At 50.9% G+C, this 27,831-nt stretch overlaps 1 protein-coding gene and 1 long non-coding RNA gene across 4 annotated transcripts in view; one reads left to right on the top strand and one right to left on the bottom strand.

Annotated features, from left to right (window-relative positions):
- Nucleotides 1-2,753: 2,753 nt before the first annotated feature.
- On the bottom strand, nt 2,754-8,229 carry LOC115528178. The gene is made up of 3 exons (XR_003973164.1): nt 8,002-8,229; nt 6,704-6,804; nt 2,754-3,412 (listed from the first exon to the last, which is right to left on the bottom strand). It is a non-coding gene; the product is annotated as an uncharacterized LOC115528178 (long non-coding RNA).
- Nucleotides 8,230-8,403: 174 nt separating this feature from the next.
- The window catches only part of RBM19 (RNA binding motif protein 19), a 153,041-nt gene continuing 133,613 nt past the window's right edge, over nt 8,404-27,831 (top strand). For all 3 annotated transcript variants that reach the window (XM_030336074.1, XM_030336075.1, XM_030336076.1), the window contains exons 1-8: nt 8,404-8,552; nt 12,394-12,576; nt 14,236-14,361; nt 14,560-14,598; nt 14,900-15,092; nt 16,162-16,403; nt 18,002-18,082; nt 25,872-25,950. In XM_030336074.1, coding sequence (XP_030191934.1) covers nt 8,517-8,552; nt 12,394-12,576; nt 14,236-14,361; nt 14,560-14,598; nt 14,900-15,092; nt 16,162-16,403; nt 18,002-18,082; nt 25,872-25,950 — 979 coding nt within the window. In that variant the 5' untranslated portion in view covers nt 8,404-8,516. The remainder of the gene's footprint in view (nt 8,553-12,393; nt 12,577-14,235; nt 14,362-14,559; nt 14,599-14,899; nt 15,093-16,161; nt 16,404-18,001; nt 18,083-25,871; nt 25,951-27,831) is intronic.

A 27,831-nucleotide genomic window follows, 5' to 3' on the forward strand; every position in this document is an offset into this window, starting at 1 on the left:
ATCACCTTCTCCCTTCTGTAAGAGCACATGTGACTGCATTTCGGGTCCACCAGGAAAGTCCTGGATCATCTCCTCTTAATCTTAATCACGCCTACAAAGGCTTTCTTTTTTTTTTTTTTTTTGGCCATGCAAGGTGACCTCAAGTTTCCGGGCTTATGGTGTGCATCTCTAATGGGGTGCCGCTTCCCAACCTGCCATGGATCCCACTGTCACGGGTCCTGGGTCCAGGGTCCTGGTATCCTTGGCATCTCCTGACCCCGCCCAGGACTGTGGAGAAGGCCTCTACATCGAAGTGTCTTCAAGACCACGGTGACCTTTTTCCCTGCTTGCTAACCTGACCAGCACAGTGTCCTTGCCTTCCTTCCTAGACAGGTAACTCTCTTGTTTGTCTTCATGTAGACACTGTGGGCCTTCTTTAATTTCCCCTGGGGTCAAAGCCATTTACTTAACGCAGAAATATTTACAGACAAACCTATATATAGCCAGAGGCTAAGTTTAGCAGGGTTCTGGCGCAAGGAGGCAGGGTTCTGTATTCCTAATGGAGTGAAATCAGAACTAATCTCCATCCATTGCGACCAGGCCAGATTAGACCCATATCTCTGCTGCTCCTGCAGGCCTGTGGGCAGCGTCCTACTCCTGGAAACTTCCAGCTTGAAATGTCCCCCTTTTTGTCCTGCTCTGCGCGGGTTTATACGTGATCCTCTCGCGCCCCCTGCTGGTCGGTCTGTGGAATTGCAGGCAGCCCTTCTGGCTTGGCCGCACAAAGACCCGCCAAGTGAGGATAGATACCTCCCCCGCACTAAGGAAAAGGAAGAAAGGCGGGAAGGGTTGTGGAACACCACCGGCATTTAGCACTGAGAGACAAAAACCTAAAACCAGTAAAGAGGAGGCATCAAGCTTGACCCTGACCTGAGTTCTGGGAGTGGCTTCTACACCGTGTGCCGCAGCGAATAGGACACAGGCTCTGATTTGTCACCTCCTACTTCCTGAGTGAGCTTGGTTGAGTCACTTCCCCTGTCTATGCCTTCGTTTCCTCATCTGTAAAATGGAGTTAATAAATGTACCCACATCACTGGGTTATTGTGAGGTTTAAATGAGCCAGTTTAGGGGCACCTGGGTGGCTCAGGTCATGATCTGTCGGGTTCTGTGCTGACAGCTCGGAGCCTGGAGCCTGCTTCGGATTCTGTCTCTGTATGTCTCTGCCCCTCCCCCACTGCATCTCTCCCTCAAAAATAAATAAAAACTTTTTTTTTTTTTTTAAAAAGCCTTGAAAATGTCCATATGTGCACTTGCATAAAATATTTATCTGGAGCAAGTGTTGGCAAACTGTGGCCCACGGGCCATGTATTGCCCATGGCATGCTTTTGTATGACCTGCAAGCTAAGTATGCTTTCTCTATTTTCGGAGGGTTGACACCTAAGCAGAGGGAACAGAGTGTCGGTGCCTTAGAGCCACTAAAGTAAATCGAGGCCAGCAGTTAGCAATCTGGCCCCTTGCCTCGTCATTAACATTTTATTGGAATAAACAGAGCCACACTCATTCACTTATGTATTGTCTGTGGCTGCTCACAATGGTAGAACCGAGTGGTTGTGACAGAGACTTTCATGGCTCATGAAGCCCAAATAGTTCGGCCTTTACAGAAAAAGTGTGCCACCTGTTGGCTTAGGAGATCGTTACTAGGAAAGGAAGGAAGGAAGGAAGGAAGGAAGGAAGGAAGGAAGGATGGAAGGAAAGAAAGAAAGGGAGGCAGACAAGGGTGACTGGCCTGGGATGCTAAGGACAGGCACCTGGAGGGGGTGGGAGGACCACAGCAGTTCAAGTTCATTCATTTACCACAAACAACTGTTTTTATGCAGTTGGTACCGCTCTCCCGCGTGCGCCCAGCGTCGGGACATCCTTGTGCATGGGGTTCTCAGGACACCAAGTCTGAGATGGAGTTTAGTACAAGCGGGCTCATGAAGGGGTGCTCTTGGGATCCGGGGGGAACCCGGGCAAGGACAGGGAAGGAGCAGGAAGGGCCGGAAGGATGAGCCCGGCTGAACTTCAGTGTCAGAAGAGACCTCGCAGACCTCGCAAAGAATTTTGAAGAGCGCCAAAACTCCGGGGTTGCCCCTAATTAGGGCAAGGAGGCCGAGACTCTACAACCCCCCACACCAAGCAGTCGGTGGATCGAGGCCAAAACGGTGGGGTAGGACCTGGGGCAAGGCGGCTCTCTGCAGCCGGGGAGAGGCTCTGCAAACAGTCCTTCAGGGGAGGGGGCTGCCATCATCCACCGCGGTGAGCAAAAGCAGACACAGCCCCCGCCCGCTGAGGAGCACCTTCTAGGCGGGGCAAGTGTTAAACCTGTAGGCAAGCAAACACCTAGGCAGTTACAAGCCGCTGGGGAAGGTGGCGGGTACACTCAGAGTCAGTGTCGGCCGGGACCGAATGTAGATGGATGTGTCCTCTCAGGCTGAGGCATTTAAGCTGAGGCCCAAGGGATGAACTGGCCTCGATCAGGTGAAGCGTTGAAAGAAGAATTCGGGGGGCACCTCGGTGGCTCTGTCGGTTAGGCCTCTGGCTCTTGGTTTGGGCTCAGGTCATGATCTCGTGGTTTCGTGAGTTTGAACCCCACATCAGGCTCTGTGCTGACAGCGTGGAGCCTGCCTGGGATTTTCTCTCTCCCTCTCTTTCTGCCCCACTCATGCTGTCTCTGTCTCCCTCAAAAATAAATAAATAAACGTAAAGGAAAAAAAAAAAAAAGAAGAGCTCAGGACATGCAAAGGCCCTGAGATGATGTGTTAGTGTCCTTGGGCTCCTGTAATAAATTACCATAAATGGCGGGGGGGGGGAGGGTTAGAACAACTGCAATGTATCTTCTCATACTTCTGGAGACTAGAGATCCAAAATGAAGGTGTCAGCAGGGCCGTGGTCTCTCTGAAGTCTTTAGGGGAGGATCCTTCCTCACCTTTTTCACCTTCTGGTGGTTGCTGGTAATTCTCGGCTGGTGGCTGCCTCCCCCAACCCCTGTCTCCCCCATCAGAGTTCTCCCTGTGTGCGTGTGTCTTCGTGTGACCTTCTTGTAAGGACACCAAGTCATTGGGGTTACGGCCCACCCTAAATCCAGGATGACCTCATCTCCAGATCCTTAAGTTACATCTGTAAAGACCTAATTTTCAAATAAGATCCCACTCACAGGTTCCAAGGGCTTCTAGATATTTTGGGGAGAGATGCAGTTCAACCCATGAGAGGTGAGGACAAGGCATGCATATTTGAGAAGCAGAAAGTGGCCAGTGTGGCTGCAGCTGAGTTGGGAGCAGTGGTCAGTGGTTGGACCTCACGGGACCTGGAGGCCGGTCAGGAAACGAACTCCCTTCTCAAACCAGCCTTTTGATCCTCTGTATGTGAGACAGGGCATCTGCCCACAGTACAGCTGAAAAAATAAGAAAAGAAAGGACAATGATTCTGGTCTTACCCCCAGATCATCCTGTCTCAGGCCTCCAGGCCAGGTTCAACAGGCACTGGAATTTGGAGGCACCAGAGCCTGGGATAAGACCCCCGTGGGCATATCTTCTTAGAATGGGTTCAGTTTCCCCCCAGCCACAGTCTGTGTGAGGAATGATTTGTGATTTCCATGTGCCTCCAGGTGAATCTTTACGGTTCACCGCCAAGGGCAAGAAGGGCCCCCCACATCTCCAATGTTGGGCTCCCAGCAGGGCCAAGAGGCAGGGGGATGGGGGGGTCCTCAGCTGCCACCGGTCACAGGTGAGCTAGCCGATGTCCACACAGGTGTGACTCACACCTGGTCTCCTGTCTCAGGTTACCATGGCCTCCTGCATCCATCAAGGTTCCTCTGCAGGTTCCTGGGAATAGGGGGCTGCTTTTCTGGGGAAGGGGATTCTGGGGTGATGGGCAGTGAATGGCCAGGGCCACACTGAAACTGTCAGGTGGTGACATACAGGGTAGCGGTCTCCAGCACCTCCCTTGCCGCCCTTACAGGGAATGGCCACAGGTGAGAAGGGGCCAGAGGAGCCCAGCTTGAACCTGACCTTGGTTTCTACCCTGTGATCTTGAGCTAGTGTTTCCTCCTTTGGGGGCCTCAGTTTCCCTGTGTGTCAATGGATAGAAAGGCAGTCGTCCGGGACTTGTGTAACCCTGTACAAACTAAAATTGACTGCCGCTAAGCCTTTGTAAATACCGTCAAATTTTCTAGAAACCCCATGGGTGATTGGCCCTTACCCTGCTGACGAGCGTTCCCATCGCCCGCTTGGCGACAGATTGACAGCATAGCCCCAATTCAGTCGTGGGGAAATGCCGGCTGGGCCTCCCCTGAGGGACAGTGTATAACATGACTGGCCTGCAGCCTTCGGAACCATCAGGGGAACGACAGGGGAAGAAACACTGGTGAAATCTTGGCAGATTAAAGGAGGCTAAAGAGACGTGACAAGGGATTGCCACGTGTAATCTTGGGCTGAATCACGTACCAGGGGACAGAATGGTGGTTGAGACGCTGGCTGAAATTTGAATACGCGGTGTTAGAAAAAAGTATTATATCAATGCTAAACGTGCCTGAATTTGATGATTGCACTGTGGTTATGGATTGGATCTGGGGGGAGGAGTCTCAGCGTGAAGGGCCATGATGAGTACAACTAGTTTTGTAATAACGATAACACACGGAGAGAGGTAAGTCAAGTGGGCTGAAGGTTAATCCTCAGTGAGCCCGGTGAGGACACGTGGGTGTTGACAGCCATTTTACCCAATTTTATAGAAAAGACAACAGGCTCAGGGATCAGCACTTTGCTGGGGGCCACGTAGCCAGTATGTGGCCAGCCGGGATTCTTAGAAGCCCCAGCCTCAATCAAGTCCCCTGGGGAACCACATCCTAATTCTCAGAATGCTCACTGCACTTGGAATTCGTTGTCTCATGTGGGATCCCCCATGAGCACAGGGACGACGCTTGTCTTGTTAACGGCTGTAGCCCCAGCGCCTGCACGGGAGTCACTCAGATATTTGCTGGGCTGCATTAGACTACTAGGTGTCAGGATCCCCAGAAAAGCTGCCGTTGGAAGAAACAGAGGAACGCTTGGAACGGAAGTGAGAACCTCCGCGGGGGAAAAAACTGAGGGCATTCAAATAAAGCACGGAGTCGAGTTAATAATAATGTATCAATATCCGTTCGATTGTGACAAATGCACCACGCCTACGCGAACGCCCACGTGAACCGCAGGGGAACCCGGGTGCAGGGTGAGTGGGAACTCTTAATATTCTCCCAACTTTTCTGTCAATCTAAAATAACCCTAAAATTAAGAGTTTATTAAATTTTTTTAAGGATACTTTGAAAAGTAAAAGGATTTGACAGGTCGGTATTTATAGATGTGGAATATCTATAATATCTAAGGTGTATTAGAAAGGGCTAAAAGAGAGGTGCTCAAAGGAAAAGGCTCTCTACCCATGTTGCTTCTACATACAGGTCAGCAAACTATGTTCCGGGCCAAATTGGGTCAGCCACCCGTTTCTCTATGACCTCACAGCCAAGAATGGTTTTCCCATTTTTAAGTGGTTGGAAAAAAAAAAAAAAAAATCAAAAGACGAGTACCATTTGGGGATCCATGAAACCGACAGGAAATTCAAATGGCAGCGTCCATCAATAAAGTTTTATTGGAACACAGCCACACACACATCCACTGATGTGGCTACTTTCCTGTTGTGACAACCACAAGCTTGGCTGTCCCTGGAGAGACAGATGGATGAGAACTTTGGACAGTGGTTTGCTGTAGGAAGGAGAACAGATTGGATGGGGGAACGGGAGTCATGGTTGCTGGATGTATCCTTAAAAATCTAAGTCATTTACCAAAAGACGTTTTGAGAAGGAAGGTGGGTTTCACAGGGCCCCTGGGAAGGGGGTTGAGACATCTTAAGTAGAAAGGATCATGCCTGAAGGCATTTGAGGCATCCGTTGTTATTTTACTGGATAGAAGCCCTTTCCAAAGGTCGGTCTTCTCATGGTGGGGCAGGTTAGCATCAGGCAAGCAGGGGCAGAGAGAGTTCTCTCTTCTGCACCTTGCTTTTTGCCCTTTCTAACACACCTTAGTGATTATTCCACATCTATAATTACCGACCTCTCAAATCCCTTTAATTTTCAAAATATCCTTAAAAAAGATTTAATGAACTCTTTATTTTAGAATCATGTTTAGATTTACAGAAAAGTTGTGAGACTATTAGAGTTCCTACACACTCTGCACCCAGGTTCCCCTGCGGGTTAGCAGCCCGATGGTCCATTTGTCACAATGGAACCAAAACCGATACAGTATTATTAACTAAAGGGCATGCTTTGTTTGGATGTCCTCAGCCTTTCTCTTTCTCTGTCCCAGGATCCCATGTTACATTTAGTTGTCCTGTCTCCTCAGGCTCCTCCTGGCCGGGACAGTTTCTCAGACTTCTTGACAATTTTGAGGAGTCCTGATCAGGGATTTTTTTTTTTTTTTTTGGATGTCCCCCACTTGGGGTTTATCTGATGTCTTCTCATAATTAGACTCTTCATGTGGAGGAAATCAAGACTCCAATCTCCTGTCCTCTCTCTATCCTGCCTCTACCAAACCCTTCCAAGTCCTTCCCGAAGCCTTTTCCCCCTGGGAAGGTAACTCCCTCACGATCCAGACACAACTTCCCACAGTCCCCAGCGCACTCATGATGGCAGCTGCGGGTAGAGCCGGCTTAGACCTACCTGATTGTTAATCCTTGAGTGTGATCAGAGAGGCCGGTCTGGTGGGGCCCAGGTGCCCCCAGATTATATTTGCTGGGAGAGAAAAGGCGGCAAGAGACAACCTGGCAAGGAAGGAGAACAGGAAGATTAATAATAACGTTACAACGTGGCTGTTTATTAAATGCACGGGGATATGCAATACAACCCAGGAGCAGTCCCTCCGTCCCGGACATGTGGCGACCATATTTTCCTGGCCCAGCATTGGGACACACAGATTGGCAAAGAGCATTCGATTTCTTTTAATACCTTTGAAAGACCTTCTGATTTGTGAATTTCTTTAGGGAAGGCTACGTTTAGTCGCACATTTTAATAAAGGCAGTTCATGAAAATAATAAAATAAAAGTACATGAAGCCAGGACTGGTGGGGCAACCCACACTTGCCCTCTCATAAAAGGTTAATATCCTGGAGCTGCCTTATAAAGCCTGCTTCAGCCCCTCCTGGCCAGGGTCTCTGTGTGCAGAAAACAACCCCCTAATTGTCATTTAATTAAAGAGCATTTTCACGAATATCAATAAATAAAGTGATCCCTTAAATCATCCACTCTAGGCGTGTGAGGGTACATTTTTACATGTGTATGTGTGCTTTCCTCAGAAGGGACTACAAGAGGCGGAGAGGGCGAAATTCGACCTTCCAAGTAACCCTCTACACAAAGCAAATAAATCCTCATGAAGGGGGTTGAATAGTGTCCCCCGAAGAGATACACTCCCATGCCCTACACCCTGGAACCTACCAATGTGACCTTAGTTGGAAGAGGGTCCTTGCAGATAGAAAGTTAAGGATCTTGACGTGAAATCATCCTGGATTTGAGATGGGCTCTAAGCCCAGTAAGAGAAAGGAGAGGGGAGTGGATTTGACACAGATGCACAGGGGAGAAGGCATTGTCAACAGGAGGCAGAGACTGGAGGGATGCCGTCACAAGTCACGGGCCACCTGGGGCCACCGGGAGCTGGACCAGGCAAGGAAGGATATTCCCCTAGAGACTACCAGGAGGGTGCAGCCCTGCCCACACCTTGATTTGGGGTCTCCTGCCTCCAGAACTGTGAAGGGATACGTTTCTGTTAAGTCACCACGTTTCTGGTAATGTTACAGCACCTGTAGGAAACCAACGAACCTCAAAATCCTAGCTCTTAAGACTACTTAATACTACTTAATATGTCACAGCTCTGTGACTTTGGGCAAGCTGCCTTAATCTGGTTCCCAGCGGACTCGCCCGCAAAACAGACATGTTTAGTTCCAATGGACACGTTCTAATACTTACAAGTGACGCTCTCATAGATTCATGGTGTCTGGCAGCCTTTCTGAACCTCAGTTTCCTTATCTCTGAATGGGAGGCAAGCATCCCTAATCCTTACGCCCCCCCCCCCCCCCGCCTTCTTCGGGCTGTTTTAGGATTCAGTAATAAAAGAAAATACAGAAGGGGGCTAAAACGACTTCCGAGTGTTCCCCAGCACTCAAGCGCCCAACCCGCCCCACGCAGACCCCAGCCAACCAGCGCCCCCGGGCGCCTGCGGGGCCACGGGTTTCTACTGGCGAAAACAGCCTGCGCATGCGCAGAATGCAAGCGCTCAGGCCCGCCCCTTGAGGGGTGTGACTTCCTTGGGTCGCTCCGGTTCGGCCACGCCTGCTTCCGGAGAGGGCGGGCTTACGGCTGAAACACGTGATCTTGTTCCGGCTCGCCAAAGATGGCGGCCCCCAGAGCGGGAGCGTGAAAGTTGTTGGTGAAAGACGCTGTCCATCTGCGCTGGCATCGCAACCCAGTGGGGACCGTGCGCCATGTCGCGACTGATCGTGAAGAACCTCCCGAATGGGGTGAGTGCGGGGCCTGGACTTGAGAATCTGAAATTGGGAGCAGCCAGTTGGGGGCTAGGAAGGAGGTGGCTGGGGAGAATTGAGGGGCTTCGGCCCTGGGGCAGGACTCAGGACGTATTCGAAACCCAAAACGGCAGGATCGGTGGCAAATCCCCCATTTGACAGTTGGGAGAGGGGGACAGCGAGCGCTCAAGGTTCCACAGCCGGTCCGAGGCTACCTGACTTCCATCCCGACAACTTTTCCGGCGGAGATGCCAACACCCCACGTGGGCTGAATGCTCTCTTCCACAACCCCTCTGGTCCGATCACGTTTTTTTGTTCACTTGTGACTGGGTCGGACCCTGCACTTGTATTCATCTCCCACTCGGGAAACTGTTGGAGAGGCAAATGGGGACTATTAGGTTGAGGACCTGCGTTACAATCCTGACTCCCAACTTTAGGGCCAGTGGGCATAATTTAAGGAGACTGAGTGCGTGTGAAGGGCTTTAAACCGTTTATCCAATAAGTAGAGAGGGGTGAGCCAGTCACACTTGTCACTGTTTCAAGAGCCAAGCACAGAACCTGGCACGTGGTAGACATTCAGTAAAAACATGTGGAACGAATGAGTGAAGAAATAGCCGGGAAGTAGGTGGTGTCAGATGCCTGGAGGCAGCGTGCCCCAGGGGTTCATCCTTACCTATTTTGCTATAACTTCTGTTGGGATGAAGAGCCCCCACACCACTGGTGTGGCTAGTAAGCTCGTTCCCAAGATACAAAATGTGCCCTTTGGATGGGATGAGACGTCTTCTGGACTCTTAACTCTAATTCCTCAGGAGGTTCTCTCCTTAGGAGTGACAACACAAAACCATTTCGGCTTTATTGTGTGTGTGTGTGTGTGTGTGTGTGTGTGTGTGTGTGTGTGTAACTCCTCCCCCCCCCCCAGCGGTTGTGGGGGACCTATGACAGGATTTTAAGAATTCAAACACTACAAAAAAAAAAAAAAATTCAAACAGCGCAATGGTGTATGAAATGAGAAGCAAAATCTTTTGCTCCACCCTGCCTCTGTCTTTCTGTCCAGGAGGAATCATCTTCAGTGGTTTGTTTTTAGGACTCCTCATTGGTGTTTCTTCATGTCTAAATAGCGTGCTCTCTCCTCCATTTCGTGGTCTGTTTACCTCAGTGACTATCTGCTGACCCTCCCCTAAGCAAGATGAGGAATTTTGATCATCTGTTTTTCCCTAACTGTCTGTTATATTATTTTTAATTCTTCCATTGTTTACCCTAAGGAGTAAACCTTCAGAATACATATTGATCCATCCATCTGCTTTAGGCAGTGTCTCTTGGTGCCTCACGTTGATGGATGAGGACTTTAGCATGGCTACCCTCCCAACTTCCGTCTCATTGGGCTGCTTCTCTCGTTGGACTGACTCTCTTACCCTTGCTTGTCTTGTCTGATGAATGAAAGAATTCACAAAAACCAATGGTAGCAGTAGCTAACATTTTGAGAGCTCGCTGCGTCCCAGGCACTGCACCAGTGGCTTTCGGTAAAGTAACTCATTTATTCCTCAGCAGAACCCTACGAGGTAGCTTCCGTTATTACGCCCATTTTAAAGGTGAAGCGACCGAACTACAGCAAAGGAGAGTGATTTCCCTGAGGTCGCACACAGCCGGTAATTCAAAGAGCAGGGATTGAACTGAGCAGTCTGCTTCTAGAAATGTGCGTTCCTGACCCCTTCACCGCACTGTCTCTCTTTGCACGATAGCATACGCTTTTCTTAACTCTTTCCCAACACGTATTTAGCAGTGAGTACTTGTTATGTTGCTGACATTGTAGATAGTGGGAGATAAAATTCAGTCCCCCCTCCTCCCCTCCCTTAGAGCACAGGAGCCAAATCACTGTGACATAAGGTCAGGGATCGAAGTCGGACCCCGTGCTGTGTGAGCACAGGCGGCTTGGTTACCTGACCCACCTGAGGAGTCCGGGAGAGGCCTCCTGGGGGAGATGACTGAATTGAGAATGAGGGGTTAGCCGGGGCCTTTTGGGAAGGTTGCACCCACAGGAGACGACCAGTAAAACCTCAGAGGTGGGAGTCGGGGAGGGCTTCGAGAAGTTTGGCAAGAGGTGGTACTGCAGGGGTGGGTCAGGCCGGGTCGTGGAGAATCTCGTGTTTTACCTTAGCAGCTTCTCCATGAGCCTTTGGCGTCTGAAAGTCGCCAAGAGGTTTTGGACAGAGGAATGGTGGGGTCAGACTTGGGCATGGCTCTTCCCAGGTAGTGGGGGTGATGAATTTCACTGCCTTTTATGTACCTGAGCTGAGTCACAGACCTCGAGCCTGTAGACCTTGGGTAGACCATTGGTCCTCCACGAGCTTCGTTTTCTCCTCTCTAAAAACGTGGATAATGATCCCTAACTCATAGGGTGATACGAGATTTTAATGATTACAGAGTTATTAAGAACCTGCCTCAGAAAATGTGTTTTCCCTTCCTACTGGGCTGCCAAGGTCTCCAGTGTTTTTAATTTTAGACCTTGTATTGGCTATTTTGGGGGGGGTTTTGGTGTCCCCAGTACCACATACACACAGTTCTCCCAGTCACTGCTTAAAAAACTCACTGTGGGGCGCCTGGGTGGCTCAGTCAGTTAAGCGTCCGACTTCAGCTCAGGTCATGATCTCGCGGTCTGCAGGTTCGAGCCCCGCATCGGGCTCTGTGCTGACAGCTCAGAGCCTGGAGCCTGCTTCAGATTCTGCCTCCCTCTCTCTCTGCCCCTTCCCTGCTCATGCTTTGTCTCTCTCTCTGTAAAAATAAATAAACATTTAATAAATAAATAAATAAATAAATAAAATAAAAAACTCAGTGAATTGGATGGGTAGCCTGGCTGGAGTGAGGATGGGGGCCAGGAGCCAGTTTCCATACTGTGGGCCCCGTGACCAAATCCTAAGAACATTAATGAATTAGTTTTCTATTGCTTTTACAAGAAATTGCCACAAACGAAGTGGCTTAGACAATACACATTGGTAATCTTACAGTTTTGGAGGGCAGAGAACCTTGTTTTTTCTTTTAAATCTTATTATTAGTTAGTTTTGAGAGAGTGGGTGCATGTGGGGGAGAGGCAGAGAAAGAGGAAGAGAGAGGGAGAGAATCCCAAGCAGGCTCCACAACACCAGTGCCCAGCCTGTCGTGAGGCTCAAACCCGTGAACTGTGAGATCATGGCCCGAGCCAAAGTCGGACACCTAACCGGCTGAGCCACCCCGGTGCTGAAATCCTAAAATCAAGGTGTTGGTAGGGCCGCGTTCCTTTTGGAGACTCCCGGGGAGAATCTGTTTCCTTGCCTTTTTTAAGCTTCTCCAGGCTGCCTGCTCTCCTGGGCTTCTGGCCACCTCCTGAATGGTCAAAGCCAACAGCATGGCATCGTGCAGTCTCTTTCTGTCTCCAACATCCCATCACCTTTTCCGGCCCTGACCCTCCTGTCTCTCTCGTATAGTGGAACATGGACCTCAGATCCACCCGGATAATCCAGGAGAACTTCCCCATCTCGGGATCCTTAATGTAATCACATCTGTGAAATGCCTTTGCCATCAACGGTCATATACTCACGGGGCCCAGGGATTAGGATGTGGACATCTACCCTCTACCACAATGAGCAAACACATGTAACCTACCACGTTCGTTTGTTCACGCGTTTATCCTGACAGGTCTTTATCAGGTGTTGGCTGTGGAGTGGCCACAGGGCTGACCTCCCGATGTGTTCGCTCTCCTTATCCTAACAGGGAATCCCAGGGCCTCGGGGTTTCCAGCCCGGTTTTGCCCCCTTGGCTCTGAGGACTCCCCTGCTCCTCCCTCACTGCGCCCCTTCCGTCCCAGATGAAGGAGGAGCGTTTCAGGCAGCTGTTTGCCTCCTTTGGCGCCCTGACCGACTGCAGCCTGAAGTTCACCAAAGACGGCAAGTTCCGTAAGTTTGGCTTCATCGGCTTCAAGTCGGAGGAAGAGGCCCGATCGGCACTGAACCATTTCAACAGGAGTTTTATCGACACATCCCGGATTGTGGTGAGTCCACTTCTGCCTGCCCGTCGAACCTGACCCCGCTTGACCTTCCCCTCTCCGCTCCTGTCCGGAGCCTGGCTGCTTCCAGACCATGCTTCCCCGGTCCACCTCACCGGTGCTCAAACTTCCTGCGTACGAATCCCCTGGAGAGCTTTCTCCGCCGTTTCCGACTCAGCGTGGGGGCGGGGTGGGACTCAGCGTGGGGGTGGGGAGCGCCCACCCGATGCTGGGGGTTTAGAGAAACATCGTGCCCCTGGCCCCGTCCTCATGGGTGAATAGGCCGCTTTCAGTCCGTGTTGTGAGCGCTGTGACGGGGAAGCGCCAGGGGGCCCGTGTCCTGGCCTGGGAAGGGGTCAGGAGAGCTTCCTGGAGGAGGAGGTCCTGCCCGTGTCACTCACGTACATCTAATGAGTTGGTAAAACATCCTTAACGCTCTGGTGAGAAGAGAAAACCAGATGTTGGACAAGTGTGTATCATGCGATCCCATTCAGACAGTTCGTATTTTTTAGTCTACAAGTGTGTGATGTGAAGAGAGCCACGTGGAAGGATTTTTACCAAAACGTTAATTTCTCCCTCCGGGTGATACGGGTTAGGGTAAAAACGGGTTTTTGTTTGTTTGTTTTTTTTTTCCACTTGTACTTTCCTCTGTTGATTTAAGTTTCATACATTGAACACATGTCATTGCTACAGAAACAGCAGAACTATTTTGAAAATCCCTACAAAGGGGTGTGGCAGGATGGTAGCCTGTCCCCAGGGGGCAGAGGTGGCCGCCTGGCACTCCTGAGTGTGGCAGAAAGCGTGGCTCTCAGCTCAGGCTGGACACCAAGTACTTCCGGGCTTCCGAGCGGTTGCCCCCCTGTCTCGTCACCCCAGAGCTGTCCTCTGGGGCCAGCTGAGCTTGCCCCACGGTAATTACAGTGATCCGGGAAGCCACTACCTTAGCCTCGACCCCCTGCGTCAGCCACCCTGGGGGCTGGATGGCTAAGAACTCGGGCTCCAGAGCCGACACCCTGCGCAATTAAAAATCCGTGCAGAACTTTCAACTCCCCCCAAATCTAACTACTAATAGCCTACCGTTGACCAGGAACCCTACTGATAACAGTTAATGTGTACTTTGCATGTTATATGTGTTCTGTGCTGTAATCTTACAATAAAATAAGCTAAAAAAACCAAACAAATACGTTAAGGAAATCATGAGAGAAAAGACATTCACGATGCTGTACTGCATTTAGCAAAAAAAAAAAAAAAAAATCTGCATACAAGCGGACCCGTATGGTTCCAACTTGTATCGTCCCAGGGGCATCTGTAGTCCCTGCCGGCCTTTGCCCGTCCTCGCTAAAGTTACCACGGTCACTGCACTTGCCCACAAGTTCCATGCGCCAGGCAGTCTGAGCCCTCTGCAGGTGGGAGCGACCCCCACCCTCCCCACTCTGAACATCGGAAAGGTTAAGGGGCTGTGACCTTCGACCTGGGTGATCGGGACAGGAGTGGAGACAGGAACTCGGGGGTTGTGGTTCAAGGGTCGGTTGTGATTTGCTTCAGCCGACTCAGCCAACAAGTGACAGCCACCTTTGTAAAAAGGCCCGGCTCCCCAGGTGCCGAAGGGGAGCGCCTGTGCTGGGCGGGTGGCAGTGTCCCCATCACCCTCTCTCTCCCACGCAGGTGGAGTTCTGCAAGTCGTTTGGGGACCCGACAAAGCCCCGGGCCTGGAGCAAGCATGCCCAGAAAACAAGCCAGTCTAAGAATCCCTCAAAAGGCCAAGACTCCGTCTCCACGGAACCTAAGAAAGTGCGTAGAAGGTCACTCCCACCCGCATCCCCGGCGTCAGCAAGGTGGTGGCCCCTGCATGGGCTGGGCGGTGGGAGCGGGAATGGCCAGACACCCCCCCTCTGGTGGTTCCTGAAGGCGGGTGCTCCCCGGGCAATGCGTTCTGTCCCCCCTTCCCCCTCATCTGTGACCCTCACCGTCTGCGACTTCTGTTTGCAGGATGACAAGACGAAAAAGGTAGCGGGTGAGCTGGAGAAGGTGAGTGTGTCCCGTTGGCCGAGAGCGTGGGTGCCCTGGGTGGTGCTGGGCGGGCTGCGGCAGGCTCAGAGGGGGTGAGGCAGCCTGGCAGGCAGAGGTGGGCCTCGTCTTCCTTGCCATGTGTCTGTGGCTCCGTAGTCCTCTAGTCTGGTGAAGGGTACCACCAACTGCCCCCAGGGTCCTCAGGAGGCCAGGGACGTGAGCTTGGCGGATGCCCTCATCCTCCGGGGAGGCAGGCGGGTGCGCCCTAGCTGAGCCTTCTCTGCCTGTCCCCCTTTGTCCCCGGCCCCGGTGCCACCAGCTGAAGAAAGACGCCGAGTTCCAGGAGTTCCTGTCGGTTCATCAGAAGCGGACGCAGACAGCCACTTGGGCGAACGATGCCCTGGACGCCGAGCCCTCGAAAGGGAAGGGCAGGCCTACCAGTGACTACCTGAACTTCGACTCCGACTCGGGGCAGGAGAGTGACGAGGAGGGGCCTGGGGAGGACCCGGAAGGTAAGGGCATCCGCATGCGTGTGTCCAGACCAGCAGGGGTGTGACCTTGGGCCCCTCAGTGCCAGACACAGGAGACGACTGTGAGAGACGCTGTCCTCAAGTTGGGGTGGTTATCCCACCCAAGATGCCCTGACCGGGCCTGGTCACAGTCAGTCAAATATTTATGGGGCACTCGCTGAATGCCGGGCATTCAGGACATAGCAGTGAGCAAAAGACAGAAGAATCCTGCTCGCATGGAGCCCCCATTCCAGTGGTGGGGAGAGAAACCACAGGAGATGAAGTTCAGTGTTGACAACGTGCCTAAAGACGGGCGCCACAGGAAGAAAGCAGGAAAGGGGGGAGGAGAGCTCCCGGGGAAGGCCTGTTGAGGAGGGGACCGTAGAGCGGAGGCCTGAAGGCGGTGAGGGAGGGCACCTCTGTCCTCAGCAGGGGCCCACGGCCACGTCGGGGCGGGGGGGGGGCGGGGGGATGCGAGCGGGAGCAGTCGCCATCCAGAGTGGCAGTTGCTGTGGTCGTGGGTCGGGCGTTGATTTTGCATTGAGGCGGGAGAATGACTTCCCTGTGAATTTCAGGCCTGGTAAAGCTTCTGGCAACACTGGAGTCCAGACGACTCGCTGGGAGCTGCTGGGATAGAGCAGGGGAGGCGCGGGAAGGGGGTCGCTGGCAGAGGGAGGAGCGTGGCCAGGGCACAGGGCAGAGGGAAGTGCAGGAGCTCGAGGGGACCCCGCGTGGTTTGGGGTGGCTGCCAGGGAGAAGCCGGGCAGCTCACGTGGGCCCGAGGAAGAGGGTGGGTGTCCCGGGAGCATCTGGAGGCCACTCCAGGAGTGACGGTCCTGTCCGTGCTCTCAGAAGAGTCCCGCAGGCCGCAGTCGAAAGAGCAGACTGACGAGGGCAGGGCCGGCCCGGGGAGTCGCGTGGCTCTCCACCAGCCGTGGCCCGTGAGATACCAGAACTCCCTGCAGTTCGCCCCGGTTAACATCACGTGTCAGAGGACCCACCGGGGCTGCCCCCGGTGGCCCTCTGCCGCCCCGGCCCCTGCTCCGCTCACTGCCCGCCCTGCTTTTCGCAGAGGAGGGTGGCCGCGAACCCAGGGCGGCCGTGCAGCAGGAACTGTCCGACATGGACTACCTGAAATCCAAGATGGTCACGTCTGAGTCGCTGTCATCCTCGGAGGAGGAGGGGAGCGAAGACGAAGCTGTCAGCTGTGCGGACGGGAGCGAGGCCGTCCGGCAAGACGGAGCGGGGCGCGCGGCTGGCCCGGAGCAGGACGCGCCGTCCAGGGACAAGAGGCCGGGGGCGGCCGTAGCTGAGGTGTGTGCGTGAGGACGTGCGCGGGCGCTCGGGAGGCAGAGGGAGGACGGGGAGGGGACGTGTGCCCTCGTCCTCACCCATGCTCGCTGCGGCCCCTTTGCTGGCGGCGGGTATCATAAAGGAAAGACCGCTCTGTGGCTCAGCCCTGCCACTTGCTCACCGTGGGACCTAGAGCAAGCACTTCTCCCCTCCCGAGTTTATTTTCTGTGGCAACGTGGAGAGGCCACCTGCCTTCCGGAGCTGAGGGGTGTTAATGAGCCGGTTGAGAGGTAGGAGCAGGTGATACTTTACGTTATAGCAGAATAGGCGGGTGTGAGCCCACAGTCGGCAATACCGATGGGATTAATTGAGTGCTTACTACATGCTGGGTACAACGCGTGCTTTGTCGTTTGTCGCGGACTCTTAGGACAGCCTTCTGGGGAGCGGGGGCATGCAGGGATTCCTGTCCCATTTTGTAGGTGAGGAAACCGAGGCCCAGAGGAGGGAAGCGACTTGGCCAAGGTCATGGCTGGGAAGTCGTGGGGTCACGACTGCTGGGCTGCTGGGCTCTGAAGTCTACATTATAAACGTGGGTGCGACCTTCAGGGACGGCCGCCTTGTCCCCCACCAGGGCGTTCTCTCTGCTTAGGGACCCGGTGGGTCGTGTTTGGGCCCCATGCCCTCACCTCCCTATACCCCAGCCAGCTCCCTTAAAGGTGCCACGTGTCCTCTCTCTTTTTCTTTCTTCATCCTTCTCCGTCCTTCATTTTCGGCCCCCTCCAATTGCACATTCCATCCTTTTCTCCTAAAAATGTATATTCCGGACTAATGTCGAGTTCCTAGAGCTGTGGGTTCAGATCTCAGCCCGGACACAGAGTAGCCGTGGGACCCGAAGGTGCTTCTCCTCGTCTGAGATGACACTCAGCATAGCAATGGCCTCTGTGTCCGGTTTCCCAAACCCCTGTGCCGGTGCACCTGCTGGCCCTTGAAGTTTCAGAAATCAGGAAGATCCCCCTGGCGGTGTGGCACCCACAGTGGGGTCCGGTCTGTCATCACACACTTCTGTTTCTGCAGTGAAACCACAAAGGACCACTCCTGCCCTCAGGGTAAGGGTCGCCTGTAGGTTGCCTCGCATCAGCTGAGGGCAGGTCGTCCTGGCAGGTGACTTCAAGTCAGGGCAAGTTTTGTTGCCAAAGAGATTATAGAAAACCTACCTTTTTTCCGGGCGGTTTGGGTTCCGGCATTATAAAGAAGATCCCGAACCCACAATCGTCTAAGGTTGTTTTGAAGATTCAGCAGGCCAGCCGCGTTTGCAAAGTGCCTCAGACAGTGTCGGGCACAGAGCAAGCCCTCAGTCAATGGTAGCCACTGTCACGGTACCTCAAGGCTCCATCCCGGGCCCTCTGCCCCTCCTTGTGGCCTGGAGCCCCTGTTAGCACGCCCTCACCTCCACACCAGCCACACGGCACCTCCACGGCCGGCGTGATGCTTGTCAGCGTCCCGCGGCTCGCCCTGGCAGCACGTGCCTCTGAGTCCTTGCCGAGGCGTCTGGAAGGGCCACCTCCTGCAGCTGTGGCAAGGAACTCACCGTGGCCCTTTCTATTCTTGCCGTCGTTCAGGCAGACAAACCAGCAACCCAGAAGGAACCCACCACCCCCCACACCGTGAGGCTGCGGGGAGCCCCGTTCAACGTCACGGAGGTAGGTGCCGACAACATGACGAGGGGAAGGAGCCCCTGGGAGAGCAGGGGACGGGGGTGAGGATTCCAGGACGCTCTGCTGCATGGGGACTTCAGGACCAGTTGAGGACTTGAACTGGAAGGCAATGGGGTCAAATTGAGAGCTTCTGATCTTGGGCGTTGACAGGGTCAGGAAACAGAGACTGAGAGAGACCGGTTTCATCCCCTGGTTATGTGGGAGACTTTCTCTAGTAAAAACGTCTGAAAAGGATGAGCTGGTAAATACTCAGGGCTTTGTGATCCATACGGTCCCTGTTGTGACTGCCCAACCCGCTGTGGCAACACAGAGACCGTCCTCGACGATAGGTGCGCAAATAGGCATGGCTGTGCGCCTGAAAAACTTGACTGACAAAAACGGGCTGCCAGCCGCTTTTGGCCTGCAGGCCGTAGTGTTAGATTCTGGGTTTACACAGCAGAGAACTCTTCAGATTCCCTCCTTTATGGAAGTCACAAAAGTTTACAGTAGAAGATTTTTTTAAGTAGCTAAATAAGGTAAAATTACTTAGAGCTAGGATGAACCTATAAAATGTCCTTTTGGGACGCCTGGGTGGCTCTGTTGGTTAAGCGTCCGACTTAGGCCCAGGTCATGATCTCGCAGTCCGTGAGTTTGAGCCCCACGTCGGGCTCTGTGCTGACAGCTCAGAGCCTGGAGCCTGCTTCGATTCTGTGTCTCCCTCTCTCTCTGCCCCTCCCCCGTTCATGCTTTCTCTCTCTCTCAAAAACAAAATAAACATTAAAAAAGTTCAAGGGGTGCCTGGGTGGCTCAGTCGGTTAAGCATCTGACTTCAGCTCAGGTCATAATCTTGTGGTTTGTGAGTTTGAGCCCCGCGTCGGGCTCTGTGCTGACGGCTCGGAGCCTGGAGCCTGCTTCCGATTCTGTGTCTCCCTCGCTCTCTGCCCCTCCCCTGCTTATGCTGTGTCTCTGTCTCTCTCTCGCAAAAATAAACATTAAAAAAAAAAAAAGTAAATAAAATGTTCTTTAATCAAGCTGAGGGTGAGAGGAATGCTCACCAGATAGGGAGCCAGGACGCAGGGGTACTTCCTGCGGGTGTAATTACTGACTGTCCCAGGCAAAGCAGGACAACTTCCTACACACCCACATGCCCCTCCCCCCCCACATATCCCTGTATCTGACTCAGTGAGAACCACTAATAAATTCTGAGTTGATCTTAGACAGTTTTTTCTTAGTATATAAACAATGATCACCGTCTTCTAGCTTTAAAAAGCATTCCTACAGTAGAAACTATTTTCAAACTTCACAATACGTCAACAATATTTTTGAATGCTGAATGTTCTGCAGCGTTTAGTTTTTGGTCCTAGAGAGGAAAAAAAGTGACTGTTTTTTATGTCACTAGATTTGCAAAAAGGCATCTAATGTTTGCTTAATTACTATTTTCAATTTCTTTTATGTTTATTTACTTTTTGAGAGAAAGAGAGAGCAAGCCAGGGAGGGATTGAAAAGAACACTTACATAAATGGAAAGCCACACGTTTTTAGAAAGTAAAGATACTAATTCTTGTAGAAGAGTAAGTTCATCAGGAGGGGGCGTGGTGTAGAATATTCTGCATCCTCCCCGCCAGCGTCGTCGTTCATGTTGCACGTGACTTACTCTGGACGCACTGTGATATGTACTCCCCGAATCCCCAAAGGTGGGGCCTGGGAGTCGTTTCCAGACTTCGCTGTTAATAATAATGCAGTCAGCATTCCTTGAGACCAGAGGTCAGATTTTTTCCATAGAGGTCACAGAGTTTAGGCTTTGGGGGCCCTATGGTATCTGGACCACATTTCTTTATTTTAAGTGACCCTTCAGAATTGGAAAACCACTCTTAGCTTTCAGGTCATGCAAAAGCAGGCCATGGGCAATATTTGGCCTGCGGGCCACAGTTTGCCAATCCTTGCTTCAGATAGATATCATGCAGGCGCACGCATGGGCACTTTCAAGGCTTTGATACAGAATGTCAGTTGCCCTCGGAAGCATTGCTGGTTTGCACTCTCTTCAGTGACGTACGGAAATGCCCGCTTCTGTGAACCCCGGGTGTTCACCTGTGTCAACGTGACAGGAGAAAATGACATCTCATCCTAATTTATATTTTAAATCATTGGTGGGGCCGATCACATTTGTAATTCATCCTCTTTTACAAAATTCCCAACCATATATATCTTTGCCCTTTTTTTTCCTCTTGAAGGGTTCCTCTGTTTTGATAGTCTGTATTTACCGATTCTTTTTTTTTTTTTTTAACGTTTATTTATTTTTGGGACAGAGACAGAGTATGAACAGGGGAGGGGCAGAGAGAGAGGGAGACACAGAATCGGAAACAGGCTCCAGGCTCTGAGCCATCAGCCCAGAGCCTGATGCGGGGCTCGAACTCACGGACCGCGAGATCGTGACCTGAGCTGAAGTCGGACACTTAACCGACTGGGCCACCCAGGCGCCCCTGTATTTACCGATTCTTAAAAATTAAGCTCATCCAAGTTCATCTCTGCAGGCAGTATTTGGGTCGCACTAGACTCTCTGAATTATCAGGTAATTTAGAGTCAGAATCCTTTCAATATCAAACATGCAGAGAATCATGCTTAATAAGTAAACGTGATGGGGCACCTGGGCGGCTCAGTTGGTTAAGAATCCGACCCTCCATTTCGGCTCCGGTCGTGATCTCACAGTTCGTGAGGTTGGGCTCTGTGCTCACAGTGCAGAGCCTACACTTGGGATTCTCTCTCTCCTTCTCTCTGCCCCTCCCCGGCTTGCTCTTTCTCTCTTTCTCTCAAAAAATAAGTAAACCTAAAAAAATTAAAAAACGTAAATAAGTAAACGTTAGATGTCTTTTTGCAAAACTAATGCCATAAAAAAGAGTCACTTTTTCCCTCTCTATGAACAAAAACAAAATACAATGGAAGAAAAGATTTGTGTTTAAGCCAGAAAGAAAACCTGCCTCTAGATATTCTGATGAACATTATGTGTGTGTGTGTGTGTGTGTGTGTGTGTGTGAAGGGAGGCTTTATAGATACTCTAATGGAAGTTTTATAGGTTCTGTATAAAGGAAATGTTAAATTCCAGTGAGGGATTCTTAAAAGAACACTTAACATAAATGGAAAGCCATACATTTTTGGAAAGTAAAGATACCAATTCTTATAGAAGAATGAGTTCATCACGAGAGGGGATGGTGTAACAATGGGGAATATCCTGCAAGAATAGACCTCTGTCTACAAGATACTGAAACCTGATTGAAGCTATAGCATTTAAAACAGTTTGGTTCGAGCAAAGTTGTGGACAGATTGATGGAATACGATAGAATCCAGAAATAAACTCAAATTTATATCGGCATTTACTCTAGTGTCATGGGGGTGGTCCACATCAATGAGAAGAGAGATTTTTCTATAAATAATAATGGGACAATTGGTGAGCTTTTCTGCAGAAAGAAAGATGGATTCCTGCCTTACTCCTTACAGCAAGATAAATTTCAGATGCACCGAAAGCTTTAAAAAACGAGACTATGGGGGCGCCTGGGTGGCGCAGTCGGTTAAGCGTCCGACTTCAGCCAGGTCACGATCTCGCGGTCCGTGAGCTCGAGCCCTGCGTCAGGCTCTGGGCTGATGGCTCGGAGCCTGGAGCCTGTTTCTGATTCTGTGTCTCCCTCTCTCTCTGCCCCTCCCCCGTTCATGCTCTGTCTCTCTCTGTCCCAAAAATAAATAAAAAAACGTTGAAAAAAAATTAAAAAAAAAAAGAGACTATGAAAGTTACAGGAGGAAGCATTGGGTGAATTTACTTATCATATTAGTATGAAACACTGCCCTCCAAGCTGTTGCAGAACTTTGGTGGCCGTAAGGAAGAACATGGATTAATTGACTACACAGCAGTTAAAACCTTCTGTAGGACGACAGATGTCATAAAGTCAAGAGATGACAGACATTCATCACCGAAGAACAGGCAGGTCTCTTTAACTTACAAATAAATAGGTTGGTATTGGGACCTGTGACCTGAAAGGAAAATGGACAAAAGGTTAGGAGGTCTTTTAAGGGAAAGAACTCATATGAGCCAGTAAAGATACTTGAGTTCACTCAGAGTTGAAGAACTACAGGTCCAATCTGGAAGATTACGTTTTGCAAACATTTTAAAAGTTCGATAATACTTTGGCAGGCTGTCGGTAGAAGTGTGCAATGCAGCCTTTTGGAGGGCAGTTTGGAAGCGTCCGTCAAAATTAAGAAGCCACATACATTTGGCCCAGCAATTTTTTTTTTCTTAAATTTACGTCCACATTAGTTAGTATACAGTGCAACAGTGATTTCAGGAGTAGGTTCCTTCGTGCCCCTCCCCCATTGAGCCCATCCCCCCTCCCACAGTCCCTCCAGGAACCCTCTGTTGTTCTCTGTATTTAAGAGTCTCTTCTGTTTTGTACCCCCTCCCTGGTTTTATGTTATTTTTGCTTCCCTTCCCTTGTGTTCATCTGTTTTGTCTCTTTAAGTCCTCATATGAGCGAAGTCCTAGGATTTTTGTCTTTCTCTGACTGATTAATTTCACTTAGCATAATACCCTCCAGTTCCATCCACGTAGTTGCCAATGGCAAGATTTCATTCTTTTTTATTGCTGAGTAATACTCCATTGTGTATATATACCACATCTTTATCCATTCATCCATCGACGGACATTTCGACTCTCTCCATCCTTTGGCTATTGTCGATAGTGCTACTATAAACATGGGGGTGCACGTGTCCCTTCGAAACAGCACACCTGTATCCCGTGGATAAATGCCTAGTAGTGCAATGGCTGGGTTGTAGGGTAGTTCTATTTTTAGTTTTTTGAGGAGCCTCCATACTGTTTTCCAGAGTGGCTGCACCAGCTTGCATTGCCACCAACAATGCAGAAGAGATTCTCTCCGCATCCTTGCCAACATCTGTTGTTGCCTGAGTTGTTAAGGTTAGCCATGCTGACAGGTGTAAGGTGGTATCTCATTGTGGTTTTGATTTGTGTTTCCCTGATGATGAGTGATGTTGAGCATTTTTTCATGTGTCGGTTGGCCAGCTGGATGTCTTTGGAGAAGTGTCTATTCATGTCTTTTGCCCATTTCTTCACTGGATTATTTGTTTTTTGGGTGTTGAGTTTGATAAGTTCTTTATAGATTTTGGATACTAACCCTTTATCTGATAGGTCATTTGCAAATATCTTCTCCCAATCTGTCAGTTGCCTTTTAGTTTTGCTGACTGTTTCCTTCGCTGTGCAGAAGCTTTTTATTTTGATGAGGTCCCTATAGTTCATTTGTGCTTTTGTTTCCCTTGCCTCTGGAGACGTGTTGAGTAAGAAGTTGCTGCAGCTGAGGTTAAAGAGATTTTTGCCTGCTTTCTCCTTGAGGATTTTGATGGCTTCCTGTCTTTGAGGTCTTTCATCCATTTTGAGTTTATTTTTGTGTATGGTGTAAGAAAGTTGTCCAGGTTCATTTTTCTGCATGTCGCTGTCCAGTTTTCCCAGCACCACTTGCTGAAGAGACTGTCTTTATTCCATTGGATATTCTTTCCTGCTTTGTCAAAGATTAGTTGGCCATACGTTTATGGGTCCATTTCTGGGTTCTCTATTCTGTTCCATTGATCTGAGTGTCTGTTTTTGTGCCAGTACCATAGTGTCTCGATGATTACAGCTTGTAATACAGCTTGAAGTCCGTTGGCCCAGCAATTTTAATGCTAGGAATTTGCTGTAGGCGAGTGGCTCACATACACCAAGATTTCAGTACAAGAATGTTCACTGCAGCCTTTTCGTGTTACTATTTAATTGGTAACTTAATGCATCAATTTGTGTTGTGTTATTTAGAAACGCAAAAAAACCCCACCCCAAACCAAAACCAAAAACCAGTAAACAACCTTTACACTTTGTCCTTAAAGAAGTGGGTAAGTTAGGGGTGCCTGGGTGGCTCAGTCCGACTTCAGCTCAGGTCATGATCTCACGGTTCGTGGGTTCGAGCCCCATGTCAGGCTCTGTGCGGACAGCTCAGAGCCCGGAGCCTGCTTCGGATTCTGTGTCTCCCTCTCTCTCTGCCCCTCTCCTGCTTGCTCTCTCTCTCTCAAAAATAAACATAAAAAAAAAAAGAAGTGGCTAAGTTAGGGGGTCTCAGCTGGGGATGGTGTGCCCCCTCTAGGGGACACTTGACAATATCTGGAGATGGCTTTAACTCTTGCAGCCGAGGAGGGAGCATCTGGGGACAGACGGTAGAGATGCTGCCAGGCATCCTGTAGTGCACAGGACAGATCACCAGGCCCCAAATTTCCGTAGTGCCCGTACTGAAAACCACAAGGTCTAGTTGACTCGCGCGAACTGGAGTTTAGTTAGCTGGAGTTAACTAAGGTGGGGCACATTGAAACAGTAGGATATGATATGTCACTTAAAAGAATGTCCTGCTATGGAAGGTCCCCAGGATGTACCATCAAGTAAAACATGCAACATACAGAAGAGTGTAGATTGATGAATTTTTTTTTTTCCAAGAGATACACCTTTTTTTTTTTTTTTTTAAATTTTAAATGTTTATTTTGTGGGAGAGAGAGTGCAAGCCCGGGAGAGGCAGAGAGAGAGAATCCCAAGCAGGCTGTGTGCTGTCAGCACAGAGCCCAGTGCAGGGCTCAAGTCTCTGGAACTGTGAGATCAGGAGCTGAGCTGAAGTTAAAAAGAGTCAGACGCTTAACTGACTGAGCCGCCCCGGCGCCCCATAAAGAAGACACACCTTCTATCATATGCTAGATTTCTCAGTAGGCACATGAAAATGAGGAAAAAGGTTTTTTGGGGGGGAGAATTTGGTAATTTGACATTTTTAAAAATGGGGGTAGCAACAGCAAAAATTCCCAACTTTATTGGACTTCTTCCATTCGTCTTCTGTGCCTTGATTTTTACGGTTGCTTGCACCTTTGAAGCTTCTCTAACGGGCTTAAAAGCCAGTACACAAATGAGAATGGTTCCCCTACTTTCATTTTTAATAAAAAGCCAACAAAAGTGAGCTGGGCATTGGAAACCGGGGCCATTTTTGACTTCTTGTTTTGTACTTTTCGGCATTTGCTAATATTGTGTATATTTGTGTGCATCTTAAGAAAATGTGTCTGGGGTGCCTGGGTGGCTCAGCTGGTTAAGTGTCCGATTTCGACTCAGGTCATGATCTTGTGGTTCATGAGTTCGAACCCCACATCAGGTTCTGTGCTGACAGCTTGGAGCCGGGAGCCTCTTCTGGATTCTCTGTCACCCTCTGTCTCGTTCTCTCTCTCTCTCTCTCTCTCTCTCTCTCTCTCAAAGATAAATAAAACAGTAAAAAAAAGAAAAAAGAGAAAAAAGAAAGTGTGTTTAAATCACCTTTAGTCCAAAACAGAAAGAGTTCAGAAAATCGGGGACTGTCTACAACAGCCCTTTAAGTGTCTATGTGTCACCTTGAAGAAGTAACATGGACAAATATTCATGCATTAATGAGAAGTGACAAAAGAGTTAATCCCAAGTATGTAAAAAGAAAAAAGATCAGAAACCACGCCTGAAAATGCTGATTGGGACGTTCCTACTCTACAGATATGTTTATACTTTTCACTCCCAATTTTTTTTTTTTTTTTACAAACCTTTTCTAAGGTAGTTTTACCAAGGGGAAAAGATACGTATTGTTTAGAGGTGTGAGAGATGCTGAAGGGTAAGCCACTGTGGGGACCTCTCTGAATTCAGAAATTTGGCCCCCGTTTCTTGATGGGGTTGCACGTCTGTTACTGGGTCGATAAAGGAGGAAAAACTTTTCTTCTTGTAGAAGAATGTCATGGAATTCCTGGCCCCGCTGAGACCAGTGGCCATTCGAATAGTGAGAAATGCTCACGGGAACAAGACAGGTAAGGCCAGTGCCAGCTTGAGGGGGAGGCAGGCGGTATCGATGGAGGCTCGGGGCAGCTGCTGGGTTTGTGGGGCCCCGTTCAGTGGACGGGCTGAAGCGCTCAGGACCAGGGCCAGCCTCCCTGGTGGCCTGGCGGGTCGTCTTAACCTGTTCCTCTTCTCTCCCCTCCCCACCCAGCCCACACTTGCGCTCGTTGGCTCACCTGTTCTGTTTAGGGAGATACCCATGGGCGCTTGGGTGGTTAAGCGTCCGACTTCGGCTCAGGTCATGATCTCACGGTTTGTGGGTTCGAGCCCTGCGTCGGGCTCTGTGCTGACAGCTCAGAGCCTGGAGCCTGCTTGGGATTCTGTGTCTCCCTCTGTCTCTGCCCCTCCCCTGCTTGCACTCTGTTTCTCTCTCTTTGAAAAAAAATAAGTAGACATAAAAAAAAAAAAAAAAAAAAAGCAGATGTCCTTGGTCCTGGGGTTTTCTGGGCCAGGTCCACGGGCAGCACTGTTGAGTTGCTGAGAATGTGTGGTATTGCCCCTGTGCTGCCCTCTTCTGCGCCCCTTCCCACTCCTGGTGGCCGGCCCCCTCTCTAGGCTTCAGAGGGGTGGGGAGCATGCTGGAAAGAAGGGCCTGAGCTTGGAGCGCCTACCCGCTGGCCAGGCCGGGAGGCTGTAGGATACGGAGGAATGCACTGAGGGCCTCCGTCCATGGGGAGGCCGGCACTGGGCATGCAGGGCATCCTGGGTGAGAAGACTCTGGCATGGGCGGAGGGTTCAGGAACTGTGGGGCGGACGTCTAGGGACTCAAGGCCTCCTGTTTTGGGGGGCTCTTGTCATCTTTCCTCCCTGGTCTCTGAGCACGAAACCTTGCCTCCCAGCCGGGTCCGCTCCGCCAGCCAGCCCTCCCTCCTTGCCCAGCTCTCCGAGCGCGGTGGAGGACGGGGTGATGAGTGCCTTCCTGGGCTCAGATCCCAGCTCGGCCGCTCGCGAGCCCTGTGCCCAGGGATGAGGGACTTCGTCTCAGTTTGCTCAACTGTGTAGTAGGGCGTCCTGCCTCATTAAATTGTATTAACTTGTTCAGTGAGTTAGTACACACACAGCATCTAAACAGTGTTGAACACCTACTGCACGCTCCCCAAGAGCTGCTATTAAACCCTATTGGAGTCTTGGGAACTGGAGGGAGCAGGCATGTGACCATGACACTTTTGAGGAGGGGCAGAATGTCCCCTTAGAATAGCCGGTGAGGATCCAGGACCTGGCCCCCAGGCCTGGGGCTTACTAATGACCGTGGACTTCAGCCTGGGTGCAGGACCCTGCCAGTGGCTTAAAGCATAGGGAGGCCACAGTTGGATATAGAACGGACCCCTGGCTGGTGACAGGAGGGTCCTGGGGCCGTGGGCCGGGTGGGGCTTTGCAGCCCTCCTGGGAAGGATCAGAGCGGTAGGCTGGGCTGGGGTGTGGCAGAGGGGGAGGGAAGGGGGGAGGATGTTTATGGGGACGGATGAGGAGCCTGCCTTTGGGGACAGACAGGAAGGAGAATCTTAGGAGGGAATAAACAGCCTTGTGATAGAGGCCTTGGACCGTGGGCTTTGAACGAGGTCACAGCCCTGCCATCTGTTAGCCCTGATGCTCTGCTTCCTGACAGCACTGAGGCCTTGTGTGAGGTGGAGGTGTGAGGCCTCAGTCCTTCCGGGCTCCAGGAAGGACTCCTGGGTCCTCCTTTGTATGCACGTTGGGGCCTCAGGCGTCACAGACAGTGGTGGAGATGGCCGTGCAGGCTCCAAGCTGGTCGTAACACAGCGGCTTTGGGCACGTCTCCAGGGAAGGCCATGGGGCAGGCCCTGGTTCAGGTGGGGTGAGGCTGGAAGGGAGGTGAGGGCCTCCCGTGTTCC

The sequence above is a fragment of the Lynx canadensis genome, chromosome D3 (assembly GCF_007474595.2).
Source record: "Lynx canadensis isolate LIC74 chromosome D3, mLynCan4.pri.v2, whole genome shotgun sequence".
In the NCBI taxonomy this organism is placed as follows: domain Eukaryota; kingdom Metazoa; phylum Chordata; class Mammalia; order Carnivora; family Felidae; genus Lynx; species Lynx canadensis.